The following is a 24,126-nucleotide window of genomic DNA, read 5'->3' on the forward strand; positions in this document are numbered from 1 at the left end:
GTGTGGTGTATGTATGTGTGTGTGGGGGGGGAGCGCTGTCCTTCACATTGTAACCTGCCGACGTCTGGACATCCAGCATGGGCAGAGGGGTAAGTTCTTTTCATTTAAAACAAACTTACAGAAATAGTCTGTTTTATTACTCTCCAACCGTTGCTTCCTGTTGTAAGTGAATGGATGAACGTGACTCGGTCTGTGTCCCTGCTGTGGCTTATATACAGCCACAGCATATGGCGTGGACATGCATCATGGAAAACTACTGAGATTTCTAGACGCGTCTGTGGGGCTGGAATTCTCACAATGCTGCTGCTAAAGACAGTAACATCTCAGGATGATAGCTTTTCTCCTCAATAGGCTTTGTTCCCGGCTTGCTGTTTATTTGGGTAATTACGTAATTTTGTTTTTATTCTCTCCATCAGGCCCATTCCATTTAGCTTTATGGTAGGACAGGCTGGTAATCTTCCTCGCGCACAGTGGGGGGAAATTGCTATGCCAGACACATTTCAGGCACTCCACCGGCTCTGTGCTCCCTCTTTGGCTCTTTTTGATTACTTTTTCACTGTGTCACTCGCTCACACTCTCCTCTCGGTCGCTCCGTGGATCTCTCCTTCACCGACATGCACACGTGCTGTTAAGAGGAGACTGACAGCAGCAGATGATTTCCATGATGCACCATTCTTCCAACTGTTCATGACACACACGCTCTCTCTCTCTCTCTCTCTCTCTCTCTCTCTCTCTCTCTCGCTAGCACAAATGAGGAACTCCCACTACGAGAAAAATATTTTTCCCCCCCATATTCAGTGAATGGTTTGCCAACAGTGCCAGGAGATTGAAATGAACCAAGTCCATTGTGCACACACTGATAGCTTGTAATACATGGCTGTGAATGTAAATAGGTAGGCACAATGTGGCTACAAGCATGTGGCTTCTCCCACTTATTTGTTGTATAGGTTCGGGATGATAGCCTACAGACCTGATGTATGGCAATTTCTCTTTTTCACCCCCCCCTCCCTTCCCCAGAATGGTGCCGAGAATGGAGGGAAGAAGAAGAGGAAGGAGAGGAACTTGGAGGAGCTGAAGAAGGAAGTGTCCTTGGTAAGAAAAAACAAGCTGTCACTGCTCCAGCCCACACTCACTCTGCACGGTGATTGATTCCATCGCTGCTGCTCCCAAATTATGCTACGCCAAAGACACCGGGTTATTTAACAAGGCTTTAAATGAAAACACTGGCCCGTAAACAAAAAGGCAATCCGACCTGCTTAGTGTAGTCAGTGCTAGATGAGTTCCAAGCCAGCCTGTCCCCTCCTATCTGTTCTACCACCCTCTGGCTTCTCGTCTTTGTACTTTGAAAGATACTGAATAATTTGTGGGCCACCAGCAGCGTGGTGCAGTGTTTTTGTCTTGTGCAGAGCTGTATCTCTTTGAGGTGCTGTCAAAACGCAGCCAAGCCATGCCCATGAAAACTGGGGTATGTTTTGCTGCGTGCACTCTCTCTGATAAAGCATCTCTTGTCAATTATCAAGTTGGCCTGCGACTGATTAAAGGAAAGAGAAAGAAAAAAGGATGCTGTCAACACTTAGGAGTAGTTTTAGGATTAAGTGTTGTGTTTTGCTTTCATCAGTCTGCTTCATGTACTTCTTCAGCTAGTGATTTCCTACATTTTCCCTCCAGAAATCCGTTAAACAACCACCAGACAATGGCTGATCAATATTGTGTGCAGGGGCATATAAATAAAGCTTAACTAGTGCTGATTGTGGCCAAATCGCTTGCAGCTACGTTTCAGTGTGGTCCTCAGAGGCGATCCCGTTGGTGAAGAAACTGATGGATTTCTCCCTCTCTTATGGGGGAGGGAAGGAAGTAGCCCTTCAATCTGTGAAGCTGACACCCTCCTGACAGCTGGTAGCTGGAATTCTTTGTCACTACTGTACCAAACTCCATTTCAGCTGCACTTGAAATATCTCAGCATTTGGCACAGGAATAACAATACGAAACTGCGACCAAACAACATAATGAACCCAGACAAACAACATACGTCGCTAAGCTCTCCTTTTTTAATAGTGAAAAGCGGTGTTTCACAGTTTTCAAGGGGTCACATTTTTACTTCTGGAGAACAGACATTTTGTTCACCTCTAGTTCAGAGCTGCTTGGAAATGCAGAGGGAGTGGCCATCATTGTTTGACCTCTTTGATCTGACATGGGGAATGAATCATAGATATATAAAGCCCCTGGATCCATGTCAGAAACAGAGAATAAAGTATTTCTGCAGTAAGATGGAGAAGTGTAACGCCTCACGATCTATTTGACCTTGGTCTGTTATTAAAATTCCCTTTACTGCTGCAGCCATGCGGCCTCGGTTCACACAACATTGAATGCATAACTGTAAAGTCATGTCTACAGTTTCCCATTCATGATATGTCAAAGACAAATTCCCGGAGAAATATTTGTAAAGGGCACTTAACGTGACGCTGTTTCTGTTTACCGTTTCTGTTCCCTGAAAGCACAAGTAGAAAAAGAAACTTTTTTTTTCCCCCTCTGCAGGACGACCATAAAATAACTCTGGATGATCTGGGAAAACGCTATGGAGTGGACCTCTCGCAGGTAACGACACACAAGCAGTCTCATTTACACACGCGCGCTCGCACACGACAAAGAGTCGCTGTAATATCCCCCCACGGAGACGTAATCTCTGCTCGTCTGTACCGGCGAGCAACATCCAAACTGAGACCAAACATTACTTTGGTCAAGTTGGATCCACCGCAGCGTCCCCAGCTCACCTTGAGCCTCATTCATCTTTAATCCCTCAATCACACACACGCACACACACACACACACTTTGATACCACAATCCCATACACAGACAGACACAAGCATATCACGCAAGTGTTTATGCTGTAAACACATTTGCTGCTTACCTTACGTTTGACATTGCGGGAGAAATGAAACAGATTGTTTTTTATCTTTTTGAGATAAGTAGAAGATGGGGAGCTCAACAATATCGCCGGCTGTAAAATTGTCAAAAACGTGCTGGATAAAGAGCCAATTTGTGTTTTTTCCCCCCAATATAATTAAATTATAGTATTTCAGGTACTTACATGGATTTTCTTTAAATCAGACCGTGACACTATTAGGCATTAAATAGTGACATTTAAAAAAAATAGAGGTTAAAGACATTGAACCTGAGACGAGGAGAGTGACCCGCTTCATTATACTCGTGGTGTTAAATAGGCCTGGCAGGAATACTTGATGTTCTGCAACTGTAAAATTGCTTTTTAAGCCGTGGTGAAAATGGGGTCGTTGTGTTGTAATAAGATTCACAGCGCATGGAAAAAAATAATAATAGACATTCATTCATGAAAATGACTCCCCCCTCAGGGCCTGACCAACGTCAGAGCTCTGGAGATTCTGGCCAGGGACGGTCCAAACTGCCTGACCCCTCCCCCCACCACCCCGGAGTGGGTCAAGTTCTGCCGTCAGCTGTTCGGCGGCTTCTCCATCCTGCTCTGGATCGGTGCCATCCTCTGCTTCCTGGCCTACACCATCCAGGTGGCCACGGAGGACGAGGCGCCCAATGACAACGTGAGTGTCTGCTTGTAAAACATGCACGCTCGTGTGGAGGCGCACACCTTACATATTAATCACACACACAGAGACAGCTACGGATACAATACAGGTACAGGGGAGACAAAAGAAGACAAACCTGTATGCATCATTACACTGTGTGTTTAAGATGGAGGTTTACATAGAGATACATCGGCATACAGAATATATTGTTCAGACATACTGCACACATGCACACTCCAACCATTCTAATCTTAACCCTACATCTGCTCTCAGATGGTTTTATTTCTTGCTGTTTATTTGGGTGATTTTGCTTTCCGCATTTGTGGCTTATTGTGTGTGATTTTACACCACTTTGTTCCAGTGAGAACTTGCTTTTAGTTCAGGAAAAACATCATGGTTGGGCTGTATTGTTTAGTTTTTTGTAGTTATAATGTCAGTTTGTATTGTTATTGCTTTTAGCGCTTTACAAATAAAATGGATTATTATTAATATTATTAAAATAAGTACATAAACTAAGGTAGTAAAACGTAAACGTAAAGTACAGAAAAGACGTCGCAAACATAACTACGTAACGTAACTTTGAGACTTTGAGACACAAACAGCTGTCTCCCGGTTAAAAGTCCTGTCTGTTTGACGCATCCACCTCCCCTCCGACCCACTATAAGTCGTCTTTTTTTGTCACTTTTTATACTACGTCACTCACTCTGACTACATGGAGTCAAATGACACACAAAAAGCAAGAATGCTGTTGCTATTGCACGCTTAATGACGTAAGTTGTCGTGTAATTCATACGCCATTTGGTGAGATCGGGCTGTTTACGCTTATAGATAGGTTCAATATCATAATATTAATACTAGTATATTTTCATTATATAATATACATTACGATATGCTAAATATATGCTAAAATCACATACACAATGAAGAAATCAATATTTATATGCAATGCACTGTGCTCTAATAGTCTGCATATTATCGAACAAAGCTATTGTTATAGCTATTGAAGTTATTCAAGTCGGTCATTGTCAGTTCCTGGGTTGCTGGTATTTCTTGATTCATCTCTTAATATTGGCATTTAAGTTGTAGATCAATTTCTCCAATTTATCTTCCATTTAAGGAGCATCTTTAGAAACCAAAAATATAAGGATCTTTGTAACTTCATGTGCATTCTTATCAGTTTAGCATTTATTTTGCACTGTCTACCTCAGCTGCTAAAATGCAGTGACGGTGTGAAAACTGCATATTGTATGTGCCAATTTCTGAATAACATTAAATAGATCGAGGAGCGTTTCAGCTCAGCGGGCCTCTTATTATCTCTAATAATGTAGCCCGTGTAATGTTGGCTCCTAAGAAAGATTAATCTTCCAAGATAAACAAATCTGAAATAAAATATTTGTTGTTAATTATATTTTCTGTGGAGGCGTTAACAAAAACAGAGATTTGTCAAACGATAACATCATATGATCATACAAGACAATATCATAATTACACTGAACGTCAAAAAATGGGAAGTGATTTCAAAGCCCTACACATATTAAAACAGATATTTTGAAGACACACTTGCTGTTCATATTAATGCGCTAACTTAAAGGGGAACTATGGGTCCTTTTCCTCATGTTTTTGTGTCTAAGTGACTAATGGACATCAAGTCCAGTATTGAGCTGCAATGCAATTCCTCACCGTCAATATTCTTATTTTTGACATTTGACAGGCTCAGCTTGTTATTATGGAAAGCACCCTACAGAGATATAAAACCTTTTTTCTTCACCTTTCGTCAGAATAGCCAGAAAAGCATGCTGGCTTGCAGTATACTGTGGCCAGATGTAGGAAAACATCCTGGGATATTTAGCATACTGAAATTGACATACTATGTATTGGGACATTGGGCAAAACTAAATGATTGGTGAGACACAATAACAAATGGACCGTTTTATTTTTCTGTAGGGTCCTTTCCATAATGCCCGAGCCTGTCAGAGGCAGAAACAAGCTCTTTCAGTGGACGTACATTGATGGTGAGGCGTTATTACATTCTAGCTCGTTTAGCGGCCGTCTGCAGCGCTCTAGTTTAATACTGGACCAATTTTAAAAAATGTTGTCCCTATTAGTCACTTAGACACAAAAACATGGGAAGAAAAGGGTCCAGGTGGAAAAATAGTGAAGTTACCCTTTACAATAAATCCTAAATCTAATCTTAACTCAAAGGTTAGGAGTCCAGAAAGTGTCACAATACTTCATTTTGGTGACTTTCCTTACCTTTCTTTTCCTGTGGGGAGATTTTTTTGAATATGACCTTTACTTAACCAGGATGGCCTCTCGAGAGCTTACTCTCCTTTTCCGAGAGTCCTGGCCAAAATGGCAACGCAATTAGGTCACTTGACCCAGCACAGAGCCGTCATTCACAGAAGGAAATAGAGTGAAGAAAGACAAGCGAAAAGACACTATCAAACATAAGGCCATTAAAATAGAATTGGGGAAGAAAATCCCATTAAAACCCACCATGACCCCCATTGTCGTCGTCCCCCCCCCCCCCCAGCCCTTTGAGAGTGTGATGTAAATTTAACCACCGACGCTGGAATCGGTCCCGGCATTAGCAGGGATAAAAAACTCAGACCACCCGCTGTTCAAACGGAGCCGAGCAGCCATCCATGCTGCACTTTATGTGTCTGAATCATTATGCAATTATCATCCAGCGCTCTCCCAACCCCAGACAGCATTAAACCCTTGCATAATATACAGTAACATACAGTAGATTGACACGCACATGCGCACGTGGTAATTTTAATCTCCCCCTGTTTAATCTCCACGTTCAGTACAGAGTGTGTACAGCTGGATGCTCTGCTGCTTCAAAAGCCCCGACTGCCTGCAGATTTGGCACTTTGAGCCTTTGCATAATGTACAAGCAGTTATTTAAGAGGAAAATCCACCCTAACAGGGCTGCACACACCTCTGTTGAACTTAATTTTGCAATATATTGATGGATTTATTGAGCCAAAAGATTGCGTTGTCTTCCTCGGGGTGAGAAAATGTTTTACCTTCCCCAGGCTGCTGAAAGCACAGCGGAATTTACATAATTTACTGCCATATTTTAGAATTTATGCTTGCAATCTGGAAGTGACACATTAATTATTTCAATCCTTTAAACTTTAGTAGATTCAAATGTGTCACCTGCCCGGACAGATGTCGAACCTACAATTCCGTACAAGCCGGTGAACAAGTGTCTCCCGAAGTGAGGAGAGACAAGAGAGCTGAGCTGAAATCTGAAGAAAAAACAAAACACGCAAAGACACAACCAGGAGCTGCGAACTGAACGCTGAGTCGGAAGCAAATGTCGTAAACACCGACAAAACATGCTGTTGTCGCTGTCAAATGAAAGCAGCACTTTCTAAAACGGGAAACTTTTCAAGGTTTCAGAATTTCATTTTCCAGGAGTCCAGGACGTAGCGTACAGTGCACCAGCTGGCAAGCGCTTTCATACAAAGTGGCTGCCTGTCTGCTTTGCATCAATGAGAGCTGCACCAATAACAGCGCTTTTCAACTGGTAGAACTGAATATATTCACAGGAAATAAACACCAGAATAAATGTTCCTCGCTTTCACACAGCCACGGGTCTGCAGAGCCGGGCTTCAGCTCAGAAAGCATCTCTTGGTGGTCCCGCGGATCAGAGTGTCAGTTCTCGTTTTTCTGAGTTTGGGAGACAGATGTTCACTTGGACTAACCGTCCAAGATGACAGGAATAGAACACAGAGAGTTCAGCTCTAGGACGGCTTCTTCCTTTTAAATCTCCCACTCAGACTGAGAGCTTCCCCAGGTTTTCTCTTAGCTATTCTCTTGCACTCTGCATTTAAGTTTTTGCCGTTTTAAAACCGTTTCCAGGTTTGTAAATCCCCTTTTCCTACGCTTAAACACACCTTACATGAACCTAACTAAGTCTATAATGACACCGACTCCCCCTGTGGCTTTTTCTTTTTTTTCCCCCTATGTTTCAGTTGTATCTGGGCGTGGTGCTGGCTGCCGTGGTCATCATCACCGGCTGTTTCTCCTACTTCCAAGAGGCCAAGAGCTCCCGAATCATGGACTCCTTCAAGAAAATGGTGCCACAGGTAAGATGATGCATTTGGTGTTTGGTGTAATCGCACAGCTTTCTGAGTCAATAAGCCGTCCCTGAAGTGGGGCTTACACACTCATCTGAGTGGAAACCTAATAAGCTTGCACAAAGGAAGAATAAATGTTTGAGCCAACTTCGGATTGTGAGTGTGTTTGTATAAAAACTCCCCTCGCGTTATCCACCTCAAGCACTTCGATTGCCTAATTCTTTAATCTATTTAGGCTCTTTTCACTCCCTCCTTGTCTCCTTTTTCCACTACCTGTCTTTTCCCTCTCTTTTTCCTTTACATCGCTGCATCTCTTCCTTTCACATACCTCAACACCCTCTGGCGTGTTATCGCTCTTCTTCCTCTGACTAAATCCTCTCTCTGTTCCCAAACTCTCGCTCTCTCATCCTCACGCTCCCTCTCCTCTCCCTTCTCGCCTCTCCCTTTCCCTTTTTCTCCATGCCAGCAAGCGTTGGTGATCCGGGAGGGGGAGAAGATGCAGATCAATGCTGAGCTTGTGGTGCAGGGAGATGTGGTGGAGATCAAAGGGGGAGACCGCATCCCAGCTGACCTTCGAGTGATCTCCTCCAGCGGGTGCAAGGTAGAGGAGGGGTGCTGGGCTCAGAGGGGAGCCTGGAGGTCTCAGTGGGATAACTGACTTTGGTTTTTCTATACTTTAATTTCAATCAATTACTGTTTGTCATGTTTACCATCTTAAGTTAGTGCGTGAGCATGCTAACATTTGCCAATTAGCACAAAAACAAAGTACAGCTGAGGCCGATGGGAATATCTTTGGAACTTTGGATAGCCTTCATGGGAATCCAGTGGCTACTTGTCTTCTTTTGATTTGGGGTTTCAAAAGGTGCAATGTGTAAGATCTGGCCCCATGCGCCAAACAAATAGGGGGCACTGGCTGGATGCTATAGTTGCTACAGCTAACCGTTAACTGAAGGTTCCGTCCTCCCGGCGAAGTAGTCTTCCGGACAAAAGTATTTTTCTTGTTTCTGCCACTTTTAATTTATTCTAATTAACAAACTATCAAAACGGACACGGACACTTTTACCTTCAACGAGACTGACAGTCCCTCGGTGCAGCTCTACTTCTTTGTCCTCCCATGAGGTCAGACTGGGCGCTACAGTGACTCACTATCGCCTCTCGAGGTATGTAAGTGGTATTACAAGTGATGCACAGGCCGGGGCTAGCTGGTTAGCGTGCTAATTTCGGTATAAATATCTCTGCAACACAATACATTGACGTCTTTGATGTGAACACTGTAACCTCTTCACATTCTGTCGATTATATTAGTTCACTTTTTGAATGTTTCAAAATTGTACGCATTGCACCTTTAAAAAATAACTGAGTGAAGCAGAATTCTCTTCATACTCATTAGGTAGTGATAGGGCGTTCACACATTATTACCTTTGAAATTTCAATATTTAACTCAATTTGTTTCAGTGCTTACTGATGCTACAGGATGTCACACTTTTAGCTAGAGTTTATTGCTCTGGATTCTGAAGCAGTGTGATACGACTGGTAATTAATTGTATGTCTCTACCTGTAGAGGGCCGCGGGAAAAATAACCAGGAAACGGTTTTGATATGACAAGTGTGTTGCACTTGTCACTGATGAGTGCCGCTGCTCTCATTTCCACCCTGTCAGTTTTAACACTTCACTCTCTCCTGTTACATCCCTCAGTCTCACAGGGTAACACCGTTGCTCTCCTCCTTTTCTCCCCCATCCCTCTGAAGGTGGACAACTCGTCTCTGACGGGAGAGTCGGAGCCTCAGACTCGCTCTCCAGAGTTCACCAACGACAATCCTCTGGAGACCCGCAACATCTGTTTCTACTCCACCAACTGTGTCGAGGGTCAGTAGGCCACATCTGGCCAAGATTGTCTCTAATCGCCTTTTTTTTGCCATCTGGAGATCAACTTAGTTTTGGCCTTTTCGACCAACCAAGAGTGTATTTCGGTGCGTTCCTCAGAACAGCCATCCCTCCATCCTACAGTAGTGTGTTGGTATTAGATTCTGAATGCATTGAGTGTTTTAACCGATGGGGATTTAATTTGTTTTATTAGTTGCTATCAATCATCGAAGGGTAATGCAGGAAGCATTTCAATGGGATCTTTATATTAGAATCTGCAACATCATCCAGTTTTAATCTAAATTCTAATGTAGGTTGACATATAACGTTTGTCTCTAAAGTGCATTCATCAGGGAAAAAACGTTATTAGTTTTAATAATAGAATTCATTATTTTGGAGGATCCAGTCTGTATTGTATCCAGCCATCATTTGTCAGTCAATGATTTAACTGATGTTCAAAGTTCATTCTTGATCTTGGAAACAGTTGAGAAAAACAAACCAACCCCGAGCTCCATTTAGTAGATGTTCAGGAGCTTTCAATCATATCACATCATCTTCATCAGTAGGTGTCATGACCTGTTTTTTTCTGAGCACTTTAACGACTTCTTGTCTGTGTTGACTTAATATCTAAGATTCAGGATTTAATTGCAACCGACCTCTAAAACCTCAATATGTGGATCAGTAATGAAAAGTATTTATGTGTATACGCTATATTTAGTCTGCTGCCTTATAGTCTATTTAATCTCTCTGTGTGTGTGTTTTGTTAAAGGATATAAAAGACATATTTTCTCTCTAGTGATTTAAGCAGATAGTCTGGCTTTTAATTTTTACAGGTTTTGAGATATCTCTCCCTAAAATTTCTGCTTCCAATCTAATATAATGGAGTTTTTTTTTTTTGTGGCACTCACAGCATTAGAAAAATACATTTTAATTACATTTCTTTTTCTGAAACAATGTCCCGGTTACTCTCTACATGCCACAGATCACTGAAGAAAATAATCCCTGTAAATTCTGCTGAGCTCTGTAGATCACATTATTTGTATTTTACGTGAGTCCGTTGCTGTCCTCACTCACTCACTCAGTCCGGCATATGATCAACCATCAATCACTGGCCAACGTCTGTAATTCTCCTCCATCCATCACCACTCTTTATCCAGCCCATCACCTCCCGATCAGCCAGCTGATGGCTGGACATTTGTTGACAGATCTCTCTTCAACAAAATAAAATAGACATCATTTTAAAAAAGTACGACATCTACCAGACAAACTGTGACAAACGGTGTTTTTAACTGACGCTTCTGTCCAGAGAGACTCACAGTGAATCGCCGCTCCTCTCTCAGGTACGGCCCATGGCCTCGTGATATTCACCGGGGACCGGACGGTGATGGGTCGCATCGCCACGCTGGCGTCAGAGCTCGAGGTCCGCCGTACGCCCATCAACATAGAGATCGAACATTTCATCCACCTCATCACGGGCGTGGCCGTCTTCCTGGGCGTGAGCTTCTTCATCCTGTCAGTCATCCTGGGCTACACCTGGCTGGAGGCCGTCATCTTCCTCATTGGCATCATCGTGGCGAACGTGCCTGAGGGACTGCTGGCTACTGTCACTGTGAGTTGTTTGTGTGTGTGTGTGTGTGTGTGTGTGTGTTTGTTCCTCATTGTTATTAGAGAGGCTCATCATCTAACGTTTTTACTAATTTTCACCCCAAAAAATATCTCAAAGGAGCACTTCACTTTACAAAAGCAAGGTCCCCTTGAAGCAAGGACAGGACAGAATATGCTTCTGGGAATAGTGAACAGAACCATGGCTGAAAGACATAAACTGGCTGCTGTTACATAAACAAACAAAGGTTAAAGACGCGTTGTGTTGAAAATGGTCATCTTTTTTTCTTTCTAATTACATTTTTACTTTGATAATTACATTTTTCAAAATAAGCTTAAATGAGCAATGGTAATGAGTCATGCAACTAATAACATGATTAATGGTTACACTCCATTTAAAGCTGTATTCATTGATTTGTTTTTGATTGATTTGGCACAGTAGCAAGCTGACACGCCTTTTAAAGTTATGGAGAACATATTAGGAAACTATTTTACACAATGTTTAAACATCCAGCACGCACAGAGCAACATGATGCGATACGATGAGGTACGCTACACTAAGCTACGATATGATACGATACGATAAGACACGGTACGATACGATATGATAAGATACGATACGATACGATAAGATAAGGTACGCTACACTAAGCTACGATGCGATGCGATACGATATGATGCGATAAGACAAGATAAGATAAGACAATACACAATAAGATACAATAAGATAAGATAAGATACAACATACTGAACAATATACCTAACTGTCTCCCTGAAGGGGCTTGTTTGCTGAAAAGTAGCTGACTGAGGCTGCAGGAAATGGGGTGGATGAGACTGGAGTTTGTCGGCCTAATAACCAGTCATGAGCTAAAAGAGGCTTAAAAGCTCCGTAGAACTAAAGGGGGGTAATTACAGAGTTGGGTGTTCTCCACAGGTGTGTCCTCTTGAGCAGCTGTTTTCTCATCACGTGCATAAATTTGATCTATTGTTAGCATCAACATATTGATTATTGCAGAACCGAGCCAGTTCGAGAGCCCTCATCTTGTGCCTGCTGGCTCACTGTCATGGTTTAGTGGCACACTCAATGTTATTAGTTATGCCTGTGCTTTTCCCAACACTACTTTACCCTCAGTGAATGTTAACTGTAGTAGCTCTAATGATACTATAGCGAAGCAGGTGATTTATTACCGAGTGTTGGAGTCGCTCAAATGTTGAAGTGAATCAAACTTTTCTCGCAACAATAAACAAAGTTGCTGCTGAGGTGGATGCCAGCTGGCATTTGAAAAGTCATCAGTCGACATTTCACTGGTCACAGAAAATAAATTAACTTCCAGTGACTGGTTTCTTTAGTTGCTTTCGCTTTGAACGCAACCGCGAGTTGTGTGTGGAAATGTTTGTGCTCGTCTGTGCTGCGATTGTTGCTCTGTGAGTAATGTGGTCAGCTTTATTTCATGTGCATTGATGTGTCTCTTGCGACATATGGAATGTGTCTATTCATAGTATTTTTATGTCCCTGTGCACCTGCTGTTAACCAGCCAACCAAATACGTGCATACAGACATACATGCACACACACACACACACGCACACACACAATATGCTGAAAGGCACCTGGACCACGCATGGTTTCACATGCACAAACACTTGAACGCACCGGTGCGTACACATGCTCTCTCCCCTCGCCGACTAACAATCATCTGTCCTCGCCTCCTATCTTCATCCTCCCTCCCTCCCTCTTTCTCTCTCCCCCTCTCCTCCCAGGTGTGTCTGACTCTCACTGCCAAGCGAATGGCGAAGAAGAACTGTCTGGTGAAGAACCTGGAGGCCGTAGAGACTCTCGGCTCCACCTCCACCATCTGCTCCGACAAGACTGGCACGCTGACCCAGAACCGCATGACCGTGGCCCACATGTGGTTCGATAACCAGATCCACGAGGCAGACACCACCGAGGACCAGACGGGTGAGACAGAGGGAGAGGCAGAGATGAAAAGAGAGGGAGGAGTAGGGGAAAGAGAAGGAGTGGAAGGAGAGAGCTTTGGGGAAAGATGGAGAGACTAAATAATAAGAAGGGGGTGATAGAGACTGTGTGGGAATACTTAGAGGGAATGTGATTACCTGCTGAAATTCAACCGTCCAAAGTTCACACCGCCAACCGACGTCGCTGTTTGCACTACCTCTTGGATGAATTGAGCAGCGGTATGCAGTGTGGGCGGCACAACCACCAGCCACAAACATGTCCTTTGCCAGAGTTCCTGAGCAAGACGTCTGCTGCAGAACCAATCGGATTCCTGTCTCCTACCAAACAGCTACAAACCGAGCCGGATTTCAAAGACGCATTTTTAGCAATAACCAAAAGGTTTTGGGAAATAAGTAAAAAACAAACAAACAGGTGTTCTATGCATACCAATGAGTATTGAGTTAGGCAATCATACAGTGAATAGCTAGCAGTGCTGACAAAGGCCGAACGGTTGAAACAGTGAAAGCGCTAAAGGAAAAAAACACAGTGTATTCATTTTTCAGCAGTACAGACTATTTTTTTTGCAGCTGTTGCAAGTTTTGGAGCCTTTCGCGTCCCTTTTTGTCAAGTACAACAACTCCAGCTGCAGTTTGCCACTGTGTACCTGCTGTATGTTGCATGATGCTGTTATATTCTCTTTGCACAACAGCAGGGACAGTGGCCACTCTCTCGTCTGAGCTAAAATAAAAAATGAACGCAACAGAGTGAGAGTCCTTTTCAGTTCAGAACAGGTGGGAGGGATGGAATTTGGATTCGAAATTTCCAAACAGCTTTTACTTTTTGAGACTTTCTAGTTAAAAATGAATGCCATTTTCCAGACTGGGGAATTGAAAAATCACTTCTGTCAAGGAATAAGGGATTGCTTTGTTATTGAGCTACAATATCCAGTGCTACTCTGTGAACCAAGAGTTAAGTCAGTAGCATAAATACTGCATGCACCCCACTTTAAAATAAAGTCTAACACAGCTCCCTCTGCTATTCTCCCAGGTTTGGGTTTTGACAAGAGCTCTGCTACTTGGACTGCTCTGTCTAACGTTGCCGGCCTCTGCAACAGAGCTGATTTCAAGGCCGGACAGGAGAGCTTCCCCATCCTGATGGTATGATTCTCCACCCTACACGAGACACCACATTGATGATTCAGACTCATGAATTATCTGTACTCTCTAAAGCAGTGGGGCGTAACAGGTTTAGTTTGATCTAAGTACATTATAAGTAGCATCTTTTTACATTTGGATCAAACAATGCATGCACATTATTCATGCGACGGGATTTTTGCATACACGATTTGCTGATAGGGTGAAGTTAACAACATCACACAAAGATAAGCAGCGGTGGTATTTAAATAGTTTACTGAAAGTTACTGTGAGGAACTTTTAACTGGTTATGAAACTCTCAATCAAATACCGATGCCTCTATATGACCTACATAAGTAAAGCAGACCATCGGCGAGAAGATTGGCTATTTCTATGTAGTTATTCTTAATGCTTGTCAATCGGACTCACCGGGTTGGATTCCGTGCAAAATCAGACGAAATGATGCAGGTTCACCCGGAAAGTCCTTCAGCTCAGACTCCAAAAAAAAAGCTCACAGAGGACAGACCCAGATTCAGCTTCGCTGCCGCCTTTGAATAATACAGACCTGCAGTCAGAGCTCTTGGGAGGTGGAGCGCTGCGTGCCAGGAGCAGAGCTTCACCTCGCTGCTCCACCGGTCCCCGCTGGGAGCCAACACCGACACCACGCTGCTGGAGGCCCAGGATGTTGGCTGGGCTCGCTGGAGGGAAGGGAGGCACGAGAGAACCAGAACCAAGACTGGGTCGAGCAGACTGCCAGACCCTGCTGCAGTGAAAATGAGACGTTTTAGAAAAGGACTCCGGTGGTTAGTACCACTACCGCTTTTTTCCACTGGGACCGCTAAAATCAACACAAAATTAAAGTTCCTCGTAGGAACATTATATTGGAATTAACATTTGCAGAATGCTAAATTGGACTAAATCTATAACAATGTATATTTTATAAACATCTTAATCTGAAAAGTAACTAGTAACTAGTCATATAAATGTAAGTACAATATTTCTATAAAAGTATAGGTATAACATATTTATAGCTATATAATGTATCTATAATATTCATGAATATACAGCACAGTAGTTGAATAATATACTTAGTTACACCACTTCTGTCGCGAATACAACAAGTAAATAAAAAAGATGGTTTTCAATGCATCATGTTTTATAGATGATCAGCCTCTAAAATAGAGTGAAGTATAATGCATTATAAAGTAGCGTAACACTCAGCGTAATACTGTAATACTGAAAATGTTAAGAACTTCAGAATTATAGACGGTACCGTACTTAAGTAAATATACTTTGCATTCTCTTCTGTGGCCAACCAAGCCTCACCCACATGGCACCCACAGAGGAAAAACAATCCGTAAAAATGATTCATCAATACAATTTGACACAGGTGCACTACACACACACACACACACACACTGGCTTACACGCTCAACCTCCCTCTCTCTCTCACACACACACACACACACACACACACACACACACACACACACACACACACACACACACACACACACACACACACACACACACACACACACACACACACACACAGAATAATCCAAAACACCCCTGGAAATAACTCCCCCACACTGATACCCAAACTTACACACTGCTGGGTGGGTAACTCAATAATATTCCAGTATTCTACCAACTGCTCTCCTCTAACCTGTGCTATATTGACCTGAAGAAATTCTCCGTGTGGCTCACAGCGACAGGGATTACCGCTTCTTGAACCTGCAGCCTCTCTGCCCCTTGAGGTGCCCGGGCATCCTCCCTGCATTAAGTAACAGCCACGTCTCCTGACAGTGCTCAAACACAGCAGCCAAGGCTCCACTACCATTACAAGAACAAGTCTATGTCTTCACCCGAGAGAAGAAAACAGAGCAAATGGAATTTCCTTGATCTATTCATTCATTCATTCATGAAAAGACTCACACAAGGACAAATATTGCAGAGCGTGCGTCCTTGTTTCGCAGCTGTTCATGAATGAATAAACAGGAATAAAGAGGAATCTCATGTCTTGGTTCGGCCCCCGTTGGTATATCGGTCAATCAGCTCATAATGGATTTTAATAAATTGTCTCAGAGAGCCGGATGAATTGCAGTGATCACCATGGAATTTTTATCAAGAGGGATTTCACAGGTTATGAGAAGGTGATTCAAGCACCACACAAGCAAATTTGTCACACATGTTAAAGCCGGTAAACCTGCAGAAAACACAAACAAAGCTGTTCTGCCAAACGGGGATAATTCAATACTGAGCCTTCCAAAATAGGCCTCCTTACTGTCTGTGTGTTGTGTGTGTAAGTATGCTTTCAAATTCATGGATTTCACCTCTGCTCCCCCAAAAGGTGTCAGTAAAAGACTTCTGCACACCACTTTAAAGATGCTAAATTCCAAATTGAGAGCATATGATTGAGGCATTGCCTCCATACGGCTCTCAACATGGCAACAGCTGAGCAGCTAATGATGCTAACAGCACAAACAGTGTAATCAACAGCAACAGTGCTGACAGAGCTAACAGTGTTAACCTGGGGGGGGAAACCCGAGGGTGGGCGTTACGCTTCTGGACGGCGTTATCAGCGGTAACCGCTGTATGAGTGCCGGGCAGAGCGGCGTCCATTAGCTAGCTAGTGGGGCACAACAGAGAGACTCACATGCACTAAAAAGCACGCCTGACAAAAGACAGTGACGCTCTGATTACAACACAAAGGAGAGCGACTTCATTCTCTGCTCAGGTAGACATTACGCCACTATATCTTTACGTAGCACGTAGTAGTTTGCTGCTATATTAATGCTCTGAATTAGAAATTTTGCACCTTTCAACAAAAATAGACACACATAACATATTAAGCAGTTTAATTCCTTCAAGCATAATTTACTACATCCTGAGTAACCACTTTTCTGTTGATTATTGGCAATGGTCTAATGTGTTCCAACAATATTTATTTCCAACATGGTTCTCCAACTCCTGTGTGGGCCTTTATACTTACCCTTAAAATATGCCCCTTAAAAACGGCATACATGGCAAACTAATCTTTCTCCCGAAGAGATTGAACTGCTTTAATCAAATTACTCTTCATCCCCCTGAAGTGAAAAAGAAAACTCAGTTTTGCACTTTCATTACTTCTACATTAGATTGTTACATAACTTTAAAAACAATGTGGCCTATAGTGTTTGTGATGCAGATGATGCTCAGCTACCTGCATCATTAATGAGACCCATAATGGAAGGAAAGAAAGTCCTCTCAGGTGCCGCTTTAATTTGTTAAAGTTCCCTTCCACCGCGGCGTGATAAACACAGGCAGGGAAACACTCGTTTGTTAATATGCATATGTGAGTGACTGGGCTAACGTGCGGCTGTGTGTGTTTCCCCAGAGGGAGACTGCGGGGGACGCATCAGAGTCAGCTCTGTTAAAATGCATCGAGCTGTGCTGTGGGGGTGTTCGTCAAATGAGATCTAGAAACCCCAAAGTGGCAGAGATCCCCTTCAACTCCACCAACAAATACCAGGTACTGCATGGGACTGATGTTGCTGCAGACGCAGGTCTACAATAAAATGTTTAATATTTGAAGTAGTTGTTTTAAAAATAGTGGATTTTGTTTTATTCATAAATATATTTTTGAATTTATTTCTAACTATTGAAATATTGTTTAGAAATCTTTTGTTTCTTAATAAACTTAACTTTGTATTTAATGTATTCTTTGAGATAATTCTGTTAGTGCTTTTAAATTGGCGATATTATGTTTTTTCTAAAAAGAAAAGAGGGAAAATGCATAGGTGTTATTAATACTTTAAGAGACCTTAAATAAAATTGTCAAAGCATAAGAAGCTCTATCATTATATCATTAGACAATAAACAAGCATGTTATGCCTGTTGTTTCCTCATCACAGTCGATGTAGAATCACATGGTGAACAGTTATAAATGTTTTTAAAACTGTCTTAGATAGAACAACAGGCACTCCTGAAGAGTCAAAGTCATTGAACTATGAAAAAGTCATCAGACAAAGCTTTAAAGGGTGACTTCTGTATTGTTTCAAGCTTCCCCTGTATATGTGTGTCTATGTAACTAATGGGGCCAACACTTTTTTAAATTGGTCCAGTATTGAATGAGAGTGCTGAAACCGACAGCTGCGAAAAATTGCTGCAATGTGATCGTATCGGGCAATTGTGCACCAGAAACGTCCACTAGGCTCGGTTTTTTTATTAAATTTGTCCGACACCGTTACTGAAAGCACTCTTCAGAGAAATGAAACTTTTTTTCTTTACCTTTTGTCTGTCAGTCATTTTGTCTTACTAAGTGTAGCTCAAGGAGATATCTTGTTCTAAAATCTTGCGATGTGACTTGTTGTCGGAGTGAGGAGTGCAGAAAGCTTAGCTTAGTCATGTCTAAAAAAGTGTCAATGTCATGACTAAATATTTAGCTGATTTCAACAATGTGGAAGGGGGGCAACTTTCTCGTCAGATTTCAGAATAAGACTTCTCCTTCAGCGAGACTTAGACAAAAACAAACAAGCAAGTGAAAGGTAAAGCAAAATGTTGTATTCCTCTGTGGGGTCCTTTCCATAATGCTGTCAGACATTTATAATAACAATCTGAGTCAGAAAGTGTCAAAAACAATCACTTCTAGTGGACGTACACTGACGGATTACATCGCAATCCGTTTTGCAGCTGCAGCGCTAAATACTGGACACAAAAACATGGGAGAATAGAATCCAGGTTGAAAAATACCCAAGTTACCCTTTAACACCTTGCTCAAGGGCACCACAGCAATTACGTTTTTCTGCTTTCTACTCCCAGTCTTTCCCATCGTGTCTAGAGATTTGAACCAGCGTATGAATAACACAACAGTGATGTTGAAGCATACAAAGGACTTCCTGCATGCATTTTGTGCACCTGTTCTCCGATTTAAAATAGGGACGTCTGTGTTGAGAAAAAAAAAAGCAATTTTGCTCTGGTTTTCTGAGATTAGATATGCTGTGACTCAGATACAAATTACCTGGGGGAGTGTGTGTGTGTGTGTGTGTGTTTGTGTGGGGGAAGGCGTGAAACCACAGGAATACATGTGAGATTGAATGCTCCTTCAACTCAGGTGCAATACATGTGACTTACAATGTGCACTCAGTCAAGTCCGCTTCGATGAGACTTTTATTTCAAACCTCTTGGAAAAATATGACACAATAAATGATTTCTGGTACGACCATGAAAGTCATTGTTGTCCTGAGCCTTTTTACTTACAGGAGAATGAAACATTGTAGAGCAGCAAGAAACAACTAGCCATAAACTACATGTTGCAGCTTGTTTCATAATAAATCTTGTCATGTCCTCACCAGTCTTCCAATGTCCTCCCCCTTTTTTCTTTTTTTTTTAAAGCTCTCTGTCCATGAAGTGGAGGACAATCCCTCTGGTCATATTCTGGTCATGAAGGGAGCGCCAGAGAGAATCTTGGACAGGTTGGTCAATCAATAATGGATCGATTATATGTCTCCCAAGTGAGGTGGCACAGAATTTGTACTTCTTTTTCATTTAATTAAATTTCTTCCTTCTCTTCCAGGGATGTAGTGAATAGAAACTACATTGTCCTTAAAGGCTAACAATATTTTATAATCATATAATAGTTTGTTCTACGACAGCCTTGTCTAATGTGTTATAAACATACCTATAATCTGTAATAATCTACTTATAGCACAGTGCAATAAAGGTTGTAAGCACTCGAAAATATTCATAGTGCGTCATATCAATAATCATAACACATTATAAAGCATTTTATAGTGACTTATAAGGTCAAGTATCATGATACTTTATAATTGCTCGTCGTTTACTGACGTTTTTTTGCAAGGATCATAATGTATTTTCTTGTAATCATATAACCTATTCATAACACGCATTATAATGCAATATAAATATGGGCATGTGAGAAAGTGGAACTGTTTTTTATTATTGTTAACAACTTTGAATCGATCCAAGAAACAAATATTATCTGTGTATCCAAAACCTGAAATAGCTTATTCCTTTGTGCCGTGTACCTCCATTGTTGACCAAAAAAACTATTAAAAACAATGTAGACAATATAGAAAGAATGTTCCTTCATCACCATGAACATGGGAACTGTAGTTTTGAAACCGCTGAGAATCACTACACTGGAGCACAGCTGTGTATTAATACACTGGTGAAAATAGTCCCCAACACTATTCACTCCTCGCCTGCTGTTTTAGAAAATGAGTTACCCTTTAAAAAAAAAACAATTAAACTATGAAGTCGTGACCTTTTTCAGTCGGAACTAATGGAGAGCCTGAGATAGGGTGGTAAAATCAGAGTATTGGGAGAAACACAATGATGGTTTGATGGATTTGGTCCTTTCAGGGAATTTGTTGAAAACCGCAGTCGTATCCGTCAAATGTTTTTGTTGTTGCATATTAATTGCATGAGTGCTTTGATTGAGATGCTGAAGATGTTTGGTCAGACTGTCACAGTTTTTATGAGGTCACACTTACATCACTGTTGGCCCTAGTCTGGCCCAGTTTTCCCAGAATGTGGACATTTTTGCAGTTGGGCGGAGCAAATGAGCGACGCAGTGGCCGTTATTGAAAATAACATGAGATCATAACGAGTATGAAGAGGGAGAAAGTCCACAGAGAGCGGGAGGAGTGATGGATGTGTCAAACAAACAAAAGACCGCTGTTTGTGTCCCGTGTGAAAAGTAAATGTTGACTTTTCACTTGTTACGTATCATTGGGATGCTTCTTACATATAACGCTCGGTAAGAACGTCTGATAAGGGCGGGAATTACTCATTTGCACCAGTTATGTTGTGCCGGTTGTTACGTTGCGTCGTTAGCATATTACTTTTACACAAACTGTGATCTTTTTTTTAACCGTGTAGTTTTTTTGCCGAACCCTAACCAATCATTTCACAATGTTAACCCTGTTGTCATTGTGCGTGGTACGAGGATACAAGACGTATTTATAAAACGTGTTTTTGGTTCAGAAAAGTTAACATTCAATGTGTCCTGAGTTTGTATAAAAGTGCAATGCCAACCTTTTTTTTTTTTGCAGACTGGGTTAGTTTCCCTTCTGGTCAGCCCAGAAACTCATCTCCTTCAACCATTATCATTGACACGATATCCTAACACGATTGCTATGCAGATAGAGATGATATTATTAGCTTTGGAAGCAGTAAGAGTATTATGAACAAATGTTTTACAGGTGCAGCAGCATATTGCTCCACGGCCAGGAGCAGGCACTCGATGAAAACTGGAGAGATGCTTTCCAGAATGCCTACATGGAGCTGGGAGGACTGGGAGAGAGAGTGCTTGGTATGTTTTTCGTTGCGCCCGCTATTATCGGCCTGGGAATAGGTAGTGGAGAGAAGCAGTTGGACACAGCACTTACCTTTTATTATCTCCTTGGTAAAGAGAGCAGTTTAGCCACATGTCCCTGTAAAAGAGTGGACTGTTTTAATTGCAACAGCGTAAATAGAAACGGAGGTTCTGGCACTGCAGTGTTGTAATGGACTGACATGAAGTAAAAGCTGAATTGACCATCGTTACACACAATGTTAGAGGTATGGCTTTTCTGTGTGTAATGTTCTATGTATTATGTTAATGGTCTGGCATTCAAATCATTCCCCCGAAGTTCAACTTTCAATATCTCTAAAGTGTTCAGCATCCAGACTCTGCAAATGTCATCATTGTGACAACCAAGGAAAAAGAAAAGTTAGCTGGCATCTGTTTTAAAAAGTGCCATCGGTAATACTTCTGTGCTATCATCGCTTTTTGTTGGAGTCGGTGTCACTTTTTTTTTTTTCACAACAGTGAAATGTGGAATAATGCAATTTTTGGAGTGAAACTCCTGGACTCATTATTAATAATTAAATCCCAGTCATGCCTCGGGTGATGATGATGATGATGATGATGATGAGCGCTGTATTGTGCTTTACTCTATAGGGATTCAAGAGATGCTTATTTCGAGGGCTGTGGGTCATTAATAAAAGTGGCGGATTCAATTTGTCCAAATCTAACAAGTGATTTGTATGCATACTGTTAGGTAAAGCAGGGAGCACAATGTATTTTCTGAAGATGTCTTATATTGTAAATATCAACAGCAGAGTGCATCCTTATTGTTTATTGGATGTTTTGGACTTTAATCAGCCTAGGGGTGATTAAAGTGCCAGATAAATTATCAGAGCACCGTTAGTTGCAGTGTACTTTAAGGTGTCAGTCAGTTCTGAGCGATCACCTCACGGATCCGTCTTCTTCTGCAGGATTCTGCCACTTGAATCTGTCTTCGTCCCAGTTCCCTCGAGGATTCACCTTCGACTGCGACGAGACCAACTTTCCCACCGAGAAGCTCTGCTTCCTGGGTCTCATCTCCATGATTGATCCGCCGCGTGCCGCTGTTCCTGACGCAGTCGGTAAATGCCGCTCCGCTGGCATCAAGGTAATTGGTTCCACCGACTAAATTTTCATTGTAGTTCCTGCAAAGCCTTTTTCCCCCCGGCTTCATTCATCGGACATTTTAGAGAAATGATTTGCATGTCTGACATCTTTTCAAATCCAAAAGTGCACGGACCACTCCAAGTGGGCCCTGATGGATGATAATTGATGGATGAATAAAGTTCTATAGCTCAGAGGAAACTGCTGATAACATATCCAGTGCAAATACTTAACACAAAGGTAGCCAGAAATGAGTGAAATTACTAAATCTTAAAGCTGCAGTGTGAAGGATTTGGAGGATGCAGTTTGCAACCAACGGAAAACTCTCCCGTTTGGCAAGAGTGAAGGAGAACTACGCTGGCTGACCCCAAAACACAAACGATCCTATCTAGAGCTGGTGTTTGGTTTGTCCGCTCTGGGCTACCGTAGAAAGACGGCGGCGTAACATAGCGGACTCCGTGTAAACGGCTCATTCTAAACTAACGCAAACACAATGATTCGTTATAATAAATGCTACAAACTGGTTTGTAGAGATCCCAGTTTTTTATGTGAAAATAAAAACCAACAGGAGATAAAGGAGGAACTCGGTATATTCCACTAACAATTTAGCAAAATGCGGATTCAGTGCATTTGTTTTCATTATATGTTAATCAACTGCAAATACGCACATAAGCCGGGCCGCAGGAAGGTTAAACAACATGAAATGGATAATGAGTAGAATGAGTCGTTCTAATTTCGTCCAAAGAACTACAAATATGGGAAAAGGATTTTACACATTTCAATTTCAGGTACACAAGTTTATCATGCCTCCTTTGATAATGAAGTTTTGATAGACACACTGTAATTGGCTTAAAGAACGAACTGGCAGAAGTGAGTGAAGATGTTGCTTAAGGGAAGTAAATGGTTGAGTTTATTCTAAAGAAAAAAGGCTACGAAACTGATGACATGTCTGATAAAATGTCAAAATCACAGTAAAGTTTTCTGAGAGTTTTAGTTATAATATATCAGCTTTGTTTGGACTCAGGCGTTGTGTTAACTCTAAATTATGCCATGTCTTTTTTTGACTTGACAAACATCAGACCGAGACCAAAACATTGTCTATAAATACATTTGTAGTCAGAAATGTGGGCAGAATGTTACGAACAGGCAACATTGATGTGTGCTCTTTTATATATATATATATATATATATATATATATATATATATATATGTGTATATTAAACACCTAAACTCATAGCTAAACTAGGATTATAGTTGATATGATTTTAAGAATATTTTTCTCTGAAAATGATATCATTTCACTTCCTGTGACGAGGCGCGTCAACATGCTTCATGTAACTGCTCGGTATCGTCAGACGTTAAGTTCTGTATCGCTGTTCTTTCTGATTGAAGTGGAAGAAGACAATTTTGGACAAACACACATCCTCACCAGAACAAAGCCGCCGTATTTCCTCGTAGCTGAGCCCAGGAGGAAACTAGAGCTCC

At 41.8% G+C, this 24,126-nt stretch overlaps 1 protein-coding gene across 1 annotated transcript in view; it reads left to right on the top strand.

Moving 5' to 3' along the window:
- Positions 1-24,126, top strand: part of atp1a2a (ATPase Na+/K+ transporting subunit alpha 2a) — a 37,141-nt gene continuing 13,015 nt past the window's right edge. Inside the window, exons 1-14 of the mRNA XM_079173578.1 lie at positions 1-89; positions 1,018-1,092; positions 2,536-2,595; positions 3,370-3,573; positions 7,545-7,658; positions 8,116-8,250; positions 9,398-9,515; positions 10,853-11,121; positions 12,875-13,073; positions 14,118-14,227; positions 17,583-17,717; positions 19,580-19,659; positions 21,412-21,521; positions 22,469-22,644. Of these exons, the coding sequence (XP_079029704.1) occupies positions 78-89; positions 1,018-1,092; positions 2,536-2,595; positions 3,370-3,573; positions 7,545-7,658; positions 8,116-8,250; positions 9,398-9,515; positions 10,853-11,121; positions 12,875-13,073; positions 14,118-14,227; positions 17,583-17,717; positions 19,580-19,659; positions 21,412-21,521; positions 22,469-22,644 (1,797 nt within the window). The 5' untranslated portion in view covers positions 1-77. The remainder of the gene's footprint in view (positions 90-1,017; positions 1,093-2,535; positions 2,596-3,369; positions 3,574-7,544; positions 7,659-8,115; positions 8,251-9,397; positions 9,516-10,852; positions 11,122-12,874; positions 13,074-14,117; positions 14,228-17,582; positions 17,718-19,579; positions 19,660-21,411; positions 21,522-22,468; positions 22,645-24,126) is intronic.

Source organism: Pholis gunnellus, assembly GCF_910591455.1.
Source record: "Pholis gunnellus genome assembly, chromosome: 14".
Classification (NCBI taxonomy): domain Eukaryota; kingdom Metazoa; phylum Chordata; class Actinopteri; order Perciformes; family Pholidae; genus Pholis; species Pholis gunnellus.